This window comes from Hylobates moloch, unplaced genomic scaffold (assembly GCF_009828535.3).
Source record: "Hylobates moloch isolate HMO894 unplaced genomic scaffold, HMol_V3 SCAFFOLD_18, whole genome shotgun sequence".
Classification (NCBI taxonomy): domain Eukaryota; kingdom Metazoa; phylum Chordata; class Mammalia; order Primates; family Hylobatidae; genus Hylobates; species Hylobates moloch.
The window spans coordinates 23,349,732-23,360,077 of record NW_026652293.1 but is presented as its reverse complement, the minus strand read 5'-3'; the positions used below and the strand labels follow the sequence as shown (position 1 = coordinate 23,360,077).

At 34.0% G+C, this 10,346-nt stretch overlaps 1 protein-coding gene across 3 annotated transcripts in view; it reads right to left on the bottom strand.

The window, feature by feature from the left end:
* Window positions 1-219: 219 nt before the first annotated feature.
* Window positions 220-10,346, bottom strand: part of BRINP3 (BMP/retinoic acid inducible neural specific 3) — a 372,340-nt gene continuing 362,213 nt past the window's right edge. For all 3 annotated transcript variants that reach the window (XM_032136362.2, XM_032136363.2, XM_032136365.2), the window contains exon 8: window positions 220-1,563. In XM_032136362.2, the coding sequence (XP_031992253.1) occupies window positions 447-1,563 (1,117 nt within the window). In that variant the 3' untranslated portion in view covers window positions 220-446. The remainder of the gene's footprint in view (window positions 1,564-10,346) is intronic.

The window sequence follows — 10,346 nt, the reverse complement described above, 5'->3', positions numbered from 1 at the left end:
TAAAAAGTCTTGGTGAATTTTCCCCAGGTTCTAACAAACTATATCAAAATAGAACTCATTTCCTGGAAAAAAGGAATCCCACAGCATTTCTTTTTAATAACTGTTCAGCTACAAAATTTTATTGGTATCTTTTTATGTTCCCTCTAGAGGATGTAATGCACAAAAGCATTGCCACGGAACATATAAAATTACAAATGAAATTTATTGTAAAAAGTAGAATGTCTTCTAGACTGGTGTCAGTATTTATTTCATTCATAAACCAAAACTGCAGTATAATATATTCATTGTCAGCAAGTTCATGTGTGTAAATTGCCATCCAATGTTATTGACTGATATAAGACAGATATTGAAAAGACAATTTAAATTTACTCTTCCAAACATAAACTGTTCCACAAAAGCACTGTAAAAACTCCTTCAAGATTTTGGGTTGTGCTTGACATTTATGGTTAACTACATAATTTGGTCGTGTCATAATCCATTGTGTTTGGCAATTTGGCATTAAACGCCTGCAGAGCAGATTGGATCCTCACCACCTCACTAGTAGACAGCTTGAGTCTATGACGAAGCAAGCAAGAGAAAAGATCTAGACGACGCTGACCAGGTGGGGAGAGTTTATTTACACGGTCTCTGATCTCTAGTAGTTGCAAAAGTGCTGAGTCCTGGGATCCCTGAGTATAGGGGTAGTCCAGCTGCAAAATCAGGTCCCGAATTGCTTCAGGGTCAAAGTGCATGCTGTAGCCAAACACTTGAATGTTATTGATTTTCATATAGCCCAGGTTCCGGGAAGGGTCAATAAACTCCAGAGGTTCGTAGTAAATGCTCTCATTACCATTGGGGCCATTGGACTTGATGCGACTCCTCAGGTAGATGTGTACTGTCTCAAAAAATGTCTTCCATTTGTTCCCCAGAGTTAATGTCCAGTTATAACACTGCAGGGGGAGGTCCAACTTAGTCCGCTCCCAGTCTGGAAAGCTGTTTTCATTCACAGGCATAAACCAGCTCTCAGAGTGGCTGCCTCCGAAGGGATTGATGTAAACAGCCAACACTGGCTCCAAGGTGCTGTTTTTAGTTAAGCAAATCTGTAAAGAGAGACCCAAAATCATATGGACCAGACTTGACTTGTACTTATTACTCTTCAAGGTGAGGAGCATCCGCTTACGCCAGGAGGGATCAAACCAGCTATTGAGGCGCATGTCATTGCTGATAAAAATGGCATGGACTTCTATTCGTCTGTCCGTTTTCTGCAGCAGATATTTCATCTCGAGATCTTGCAGGTCAGTTTCAAAGCCAATATAGTGATCGGTGGACTCGGCGACTTCAGGCTTGCAGAGCCCCTGGCTGAGCATGTAGCCGGTGTTGCAGGTGCCGCAGCGGGTGCGGTTGTCTGGTGCGCATGTCAGGCAAGCGGAGGCATCTCCCACTGTGCAGGGCAGGAACGCGGTGCAGACCACCTGGTCGTTCGGACACGTGCACGAGTGCGTCTCTTCTGAAAAGCTGCCTAGGAGGCCGTTCTCATTGCAGTAGAGAAAAGACTGGATGCGAGTAAGCCAGTAAGTTGAGGTTCTAGAAATACAAAACAGAACGAATCTACATAAATACGAAGATATTTTGTGTACTGCAGTAAACCTTAGCTCTGAAATCTTTACTATCATTTCTTCAGGTCGTCTCCAGCCAGTAATTTAAATGAAATAAAAGATTCATAGAGCTCATAATTAGACTATATAATACACAAACACACACACACACACACACGTATGTATATTCCATTTATCACTGAACAAAACAAGATTAGAGCTATACTTGATCTGAACTGCAATACATTTCTAAATACGTGATATCTTCTAAAGAGATTGCATGCTATCTCATTAGTGCACATGGAAGACGATTGTAAATAAAAATGGGTCATTATTATTTTGAAATAAGAAGAAAGGTAAGTGGTTTTATCATAAAATATCTGTAGGAGAATTAGAGCATATAAATGGTGATTGTTCATTCATTTACTCTTAGCTTTATAGACCACTAGTGTTGCAGGAAGCATGAATAGAAAGTAAAAGAAAAATGAAAGAAAAACAAACAGCTCTAAATTGTCAATCAGTGTATTTAGATGCTAGGGTTGTCATCAACATTGAAAGAACAAGTACCCACTCAAAGAGATATTAAAACATGTTTGAGTTTATTCTTACAGGCTGCTCAAGAAAATAGTTGAAAATATCTCATTAAAATCAACAAGCTCCTTCAATAAGGGGTAAGTGTGTTAGTTTAATGTGTTTGATTTGAGTCATTAACTTTTTTTTCTCATCAGGTTAATCATGATTCCTTTTTCAAATCTCACTTTTCCGATTTTCTCACGTTATTTAAACTATTTTGGTGTTTTAAAACCAGTACAATAATGAGGGAAGAGCAATGGCCTTGTATAATACAATTCCTTGTTTTCAGTTTGTTGCTTTCTCATACTGCATATATGATCATGGGAAAAGTTGCACAGCCTCTGTAATACACAGTTCTCTCATATGAAAAATGGGAATAGTAATATCTTCCATGTTGAGATTTTGTGAGAAATAAATTAGGGTCAAACTCTATGCATGTACTTAGAATATTGCAAAGTGTCTATTTCACAGTAGATATACAACAATTCCATTTTTGGTATTCTTATGCTTTTTGGTGTTCACATTTAATACATTTTGGGTTTCCTGCAAAATATATATGCTGTACTCAATCCTTTAAATATCTACTTAGTTTTTCATAATGCCTTTTTCTGCTTAAGATTTTGTATTGCTGTGTATTTACTTATTTATATTGTTTCTCTCATTATACATAATACCCATTTGCCAAAATCTTGTATGTTTTCTTTCATAGCTACATAACCTGTGCCCAGTAGAATGCCAGGAAATAACAAGCCTTTAATATTTATTGAATATGGAATAAAATGCATGGATTAGCCAAAGGAACATTTTCTTAAGAAGTGTATTTTTAAGTGAAATTTAAACCCTAAACTGAATATTTAATACACTTGGAAAATCCTAGCTCTGAAGTAGCAGGTAGTAAAGTAATACAACACTTTATTTGACATTTGCACAATTAAAAACATACAAAAGCCTTTCTTGTCCAGCTTCTCTAAATGCAGCTGTGTTGTATATACTCAGAATAAAAGAAAAAAATAAATCAAATCTAAGCCAACCATAAGACATTTTCCTTTTAATTATTTCTTATATTGAAAATCACTGATTGAAATCTTATACCTATTAGATTCATGGTTTGAATATGTCCCCCAAAGTTCATGTGCTGGGAACTTGATTGCTAATGCAGTGATATTGTGAGGTGGTATCTAATGGAATATGATGTGTCCTTGGAGAAATGCCCTCATGAACAGATTAATGCCCTTATCTTGGGAGTTAGTTTCTTATAATTGGGCAAGTTTGGCTCTTGTTTGCTCTCTGTCTTGCCCTCTCTTTGCCCTTCCACCATGAGATGATGCAGCAAAATGTCCCTCACCAGATGCCAGTTTTTTGATCATGACTTTCCAGACTCCAGAAACCTGAGCCAATACATTTCTGTTCATTATAATTACCGAGTCTGTGATACTCTCTTATGGCAGCATACAGTGGACTAAGATAATTCATTTCTGAATTTCTCTCGATACTTTTAAGATAAATTCTCTCAAAAATTCTCCCAAAAGTATGCCCAGTGTGTTGTGAAATAACAAAAATGTGAGGCTATTTGGCACTTCATAAACATTACATCAATATATGAGTGTCTCTGCTACTCTTGCTGTGGTTCCTTGTTTTCTCACCACAGACTATATGTGCAAAAAGCTTCCTATTGCTGGTTTACAAAATACCTTGATTAATCATTTCTGTATTCAGTCTTAGAATGCAGATGTTAATACTACAGGTTCATCATTTACAGTTACTGACATGTTTATGCCATTTCATTCTTTTTCTCAATCACATTCTTTCCTCCTTTACACCTTCCTTTTTCTTTCTTCCTTTTTTCTTTGCTACCTTTCTCTTTCTCTGTCCTCTCCTGTTTTTGCTTCTTTATTCAGTTCTTATTTATGTATATCTAATATAAACTACATAAAATATACATCCTATCCAGATGAAAATTATATTTTCTTCCCCGAAACCAAAGAATTAATTCCTTGAGCCAATTCATCTCCCACTGTAAGCTCTAATCATGTTTCCAAATCATAAGAAGAAAACAAAAATTGAAATTAATAGACCTAAGGCAAAGATAGAGCTCACAAAAGTAGGGCACTGTAGAAGGAATCATTTGGACACTTTAGAAAAGCAAGAACTTTTTCCAGCTTTCTGTCTTTTTTAATCCTTTGCACGTCTGGCAAATACATTATGGAAGGACAGCGTTTCAGCTGTTGGATTTCAGCTTCTTGAGTTTCAGCTCTCATGTATGAATACTGATAATTCAGCATACTGCCAAAGCTCTGGTACCCTGGGACTAAAGAGATAGTATGTAGATTTTCTTACTTGCTCCTTTGTGTCCTTTTTCCTCTAGCACCTGCCTTTTGACTATTTTGCTACATTCCACAAGGAGGGAAATAGATTTTTCAAGAAAGAAGAAATTTAGTTACCTGTTTTTTCTTTACTCCTTGTGTAATCTTAGTGAAAGCAGCAGTCAAAAATTAAGCAAATTTCAGAATTGTATGATGAATTTTTCACATAGTTGGTTCCCCCACCCAACAAGGTAAAATTTAGCTCCCCTCACTTTATCTTAAAACTGTAAAATAATTTTGGAGACAAATGTCCTAACAATTCAAAATTAGTTTGTATCAGGTGTATTTCCACTTTCTTTTTATGCTTAAGTATTAACATAAATAAAAGAAGCCACACTTTATTCATGTATACACGTTCGTTAGACACACTATTTACGGTCTACTTGGGCTAAGGATTGTGACCACATGGGTGGCAAGTAGGTCTTCTGTTGTTTTTTATCAAACATGTGGCAATATTCCTGGCATCTGTTTAATAATACTTCAGTAAACATTCTAAATAAAAGAAGGAAAAAAGGAAGGGAGAAAGAAGACAGAGAGAAATTAAGGAAAGGGGAGGGATAAATACATTATAGTGAAGGAACTACAGATTATGGAGGAACAGAAGAAGGAAACTAGAATGCAAACTTTAAAAAAGCAATTGACATGATAAATACCATGATTTGGACCAATTCAAGGATATAGAGAATCTTTATCAGGAAGAGTTTACGTTTTGAAAATAATTCCTCAAAAATCTTTTAGGCAAAAGAATTATGAGCAGAAAAATACCTTCTGGAGTTCACTTAAAATTTAATTGGAAAAATTAATCATTAGCTAAAAGGTCATTAATGTTTATATCACTGACAAATCATGTGACATACTAGTTTGAAATGTTTAGACAGCTGTCTATTCTAGTCATCTTTGTTCAATCTATAGTATTTTCCATTTATTTAAGATTTGCTCTTCTCCACAGGATACACATTATACATGTGTCAAAAGAGGACTAGAGTAGGAGTGTGAATATCTGACTTCACAGCCATACTTTACCCTGTGACCTGTGACAAGTTACTTAGCCTCTTTAACCTTCAGCAGAAGCTTTGGAATTCAAGCAAATATTTGTTCAAATTATGATTCTGCATGACTGTGGACTATCAATAGCTTTCTGGGTCCCAATGTGTTGAACTGTGATTTCACTTGCTGATCTGTTGCCAGGATGAAAGGATGTAACACGTAAAACCCACCTACAACAGAGTCTTACACTTGGTAAATGCTCATAGTGAAACAACATGAATGAAATGTTTGACTATAGATTTTTTTTGTTTTAATGAAAATCAACTTAAGATATGATTATTTCTCTCATTAAAGATGTTAGGTATGATTGGTGAACCAAGTTCCTGGGCCCCACCCCAGACATAAGAATTTCTAGGGGTAGGATTCAGGAATCTCATGTTAAAATATGCAGTCCCAGAGAACTATTATGTATACACAGAGGTTGCAAGGTCCATTATGTATGTAAATCAACAACCCAAAACTGTTATTAGGGATTCCTTAAATACCAGCTAACCATCAATATGGAGGAATATGTCTACAAGAAGGTAAGGAAAAGTTGAAAGTTCTGTAGAGAAGAGGACAACAGCAGATGGCTTTTAATTTATATGCATTTTGGGGCTCTGTGGCAACTATGTACAATAACATTTATAAACTGTAGTAGAAATTTTACACATAAGAAGAATAAGCCACACACTAAAGCCTATCATAATACATCACTTCTGTTCTGGTCCAGTAATATTAACTGTTTGGTGAACATCTCTCATGTCTGGGGCAAGTCACTTTTTTTTTTTTTTTTTTTGATTTCATCTCCTTTCAGTAGTTTGTAAATGCTAACCCCCTTTTAAAATTTGAATACAATTGAACCTTATCAATTTTAATGACTTAGTTACATATCTATTAAGCATTAGAATGAAGACAAACTCAGAGGAAAAAATCTAAATATTATTTTTTAAATATGTGTTGAAAGTTTTGTTTCACAGAATAACGGAGTGAGGGAGGGGGCAGATGGAAGCACTTAACCTCAGGGAAAACAGTCATTTATTGCCATAGCAGGACAACATCAAAGATACAATAACTTTTTTTTTGTGATGTAACATTTAGGTTCTTGAGTGACAATACACTATATTGGCTTAAGATCATTTTCTTAGGAGCCAGACTGTCCACTTTGAATCCTGTTCATTTACTTCACCTGGAAAATAGGAATTAAATATAGGGTTGTGCTAAGAATTAAAGCACAGTTGCAGGTCAAGCATATAAAAGAATGCCTGTGCACAGTTTAATAAACAGGAAATAAATGTAAACTCTTATTCCTATTATGAATGTTATTCCTACTATCATCTTTTAAAGAAATATTGTGGCATTTTCTTTATTATAGCCACTTTTTTTTTTCTCAGAAGATGGAACATTTCGTTTTATCTTCAACAATTCATGCACTCATGCATAGTATTACACTATATCCCTGTGTTTCACCTTTTTAAAAATAGATGCCATTTTAATAACATGATCAAGACTGTATTTAAATATACTTGTATGACCTCTTTGTGATCCTTTTGAAACCCTCAAAAATATGCAAAACAGTATTGCTCAAATTCAGGACAGACATTCTAGATGTGTAACGCTTTGCACTGAAGTATTAGAACATATGTTGGTAGAAAAACAATTACCTCGTCTCATGGTTAAATCCGCTCTGAGCAGTAATAAGCTTATTTCAAAGGTCCCTTATTCCAACCTTCTAATCCTTTATTGCTCTCCAAATCTGTGCAATGTGGATCCAAACTTTAAAACCTAAACAATATAATTTCAGAATCTTTTTGAAGTTAAAGATTAGCACTTTTTTATGGTTAGGCTATTTTATTTCAGCCTTCATAGATTTGTTATTCTCAGACGTGAACACTTTAAATATAAATTTGGAATTAGGCATCCACAGCCATTTAAGCAAGCATAAGCTGGTTATTAGCTCAGTCACAGACAGATAAAACCAAATAAAATTCTGTCACTGTCTCTCTAGACTCTTGCTGTGGCCATCTCAGTTTTGGCAGCATTGCCTAGGGCTGATGTTGACACTCCTAACACACAACAGTTTCACTCTTGGAAGTACTTTTACACTCTGAGAAAGGGAAATGTCACTGTCAAAGATCCCTCAACTTTGAGTCTCTCAAGAAAGTACACACACACACACACACACACTTTAATTTATTAACCTAAATTCAATTATCTACTAATAATTTTGCCTTGCAAGAAGGCAATGAATAAGTGTGTGAAGCAGTTGAATGTGTAGGTTATATTTTAAAGATAATATTAGCTGATGTTGACATTCATTGAGCTTTTCTCATGTGCACAGTTATATTACAAGGATTATTTCATTGTCACAACTCACACTACTCCCTGATGTAAGTATGCTGGTTATCCTAACTTATAAATAAACACACAAGTTTTAAAAAGTTTAAATAACTAGAACCTGTCCAAGATCTAGCAGCTAGTAAGTGTCAGAGCTAAAGGTATATCCCTGGTCTCTATTTCTCCAGAATCACAGCTTCTTATCAGCATGAACTGATGTAATTCAAATAATTTATTATTTCATCTGGTTAAGTGGTATACACAGAAAAATCTGCTTACTTCTCAGAGAGCTATAGAAATTTTCCGTCCCCATCTATGCTGCATTTGATAATATAGTTCAAAAAATCAATAGATAAATCTTTCTTCCACTTACAACATAAAATATAAAAAGAAACACATCAACAGTCAAAGTGAGAAACATGAGGCACACAAAGATAAACACAATTACTTTTCTGGAAGTAAAAAAAATTACCAAAAATAACATGTATTTAAAAAATTAGCATACACATGCAATTTTCTATCAAAGATTACTTACTGTCAATTGAAATATATTATTCACTAAATCTTATTATACGTTAAAAAGGTTTAAAAATTATTATTATAGGCAAGTTCATGCTGTTAAGTGGTTAGTGTGATTGAGGAATATGGATACATGCAACTATTTTGCAAATAGGAGCCATCAGGCCTCTCCTATGTTCTTTTATAACATCCTGGTATTCACCCCCCCATAATATTTATTACACCAGGTCACTATTATCAAACCAGCCACATCATTTGTATCCTGTGAGAGAAAACAACTATATACACACACACATATATATAATGAAAATGATTATATATATATAACATGTTTATTTCACAATTTTATTATCATAAGGTCCCTAAATCAGTTTACAGTGTTTATGTTTAAATCTTTGCATTACAACCTGCAAAACCTTTATTGCTCTTAAAATCTCTGCATTATGAATTCAAATTTGAAAATCTAAACAATAAATTTTAAGGATTTTAAAAGTATAATATTAGTTTTAAAAGGTCATTTCATTTCATCCTTCATAGATCTGTTCATCTGTGATCCTTATATTTGAAAGTAAATATAAATTTGATATGAATAAATACTTTAATTAACAACATAGAGAGGAAGCTAGAAAAGCAAATGCAGACCTGAACTAGGAATGTCCTTGGTTGTAAAGGATTTTTAAAAACATATATTTAATACTTTTTTCTTACTACCCAGTGAGTGGTAGACATTTTAAAACCTGGACCTTTTTTCATAATATCTGTTTTTCTTTAAAATATGTTTCATGACCAATTTCCCATCAGTTTAAAGACAAGTTAATACATTTTTCTTGTTGAACATTGAAAACCTGGAAACAAATAAAATTGTATCATTTAGATAATTTAATGAAATTTCAGTGTGCTTCTAAAAGTGGTGCAATTTAGCATCCCTCCAAACCAAATGTTTCTGGACTCACTATTTTTTCTCTTTTTACAATCATCGTTGTTGTTCTCAATGCTGAATATCAGCTCATTCCTTTGTGTCTCAATTAAAGCAAGAATTTGGTTTCTGAAAATCTTGAATGTAGTTTTTTAAAAATAGTTTTATTAGACTTGTATTGCCAATCTAATCTACTTAAATTGATCAATTTCTGATTGCATGACACCCCAATACCTTTCATATAAAAATATAAATTATGTTGAAGCCTTTACATTCTGACAACATCTAGTTGTCATTACTCAATAAAATATTTTCTTCAAAGCCTTTACATTCTGACAACATCTAGCTGTCATTACTGAAAAACATATTTCCCACACTTACAAATCTGTCCTTGTTACCCTCCTAAATATGTCATGTACGATTTCAACTACATGGAATTTTCTTTGACAGAATCGAATGGCCTTTTTCCTCTGCTTAGCCAGCTCAGGATTTAAATTCAATTTTTCTTACCCTAAATGATCTTCCTTAACAATCTAACTTACAATGACTTACTTTTTCGGACAAGTGTATTAATTATTATTTATATCACTGTATTTGTAATTAAGCCCTCTATAACAATATAGTGTTGTATAATAGATTCTTATCTAGTGATTTCAACAAAAATATACCATTCCTGATAGTATCTGTGTTTGTCTATATGTTAGCTTTCCTAATTGGAGTATAATCTCCTAAGAAAGAAGAAAATGTATATTGTTACACTAGAATCCCTAGAGACTAACAAAGTGCTTTTTCTCCCAACCCCTCCAAACAAAATTGCTAGATCAAAATTGACCTGGAATTACGTTGGTGAGAAAATTTAACAGTGAACACTCTTAAAAACTCTCTTACTGGGGAAAATCAAATAATTATGGCATTGAATTTTTTTTAATGAATTTGTGATCTGGAAAATAATCTGATTTCTGGTATTGTAAGTCATGTGACAGCTATGTCATCAAATAACATGGCATTCTAGACTCTATATTATTGTTTAGGAGTTTC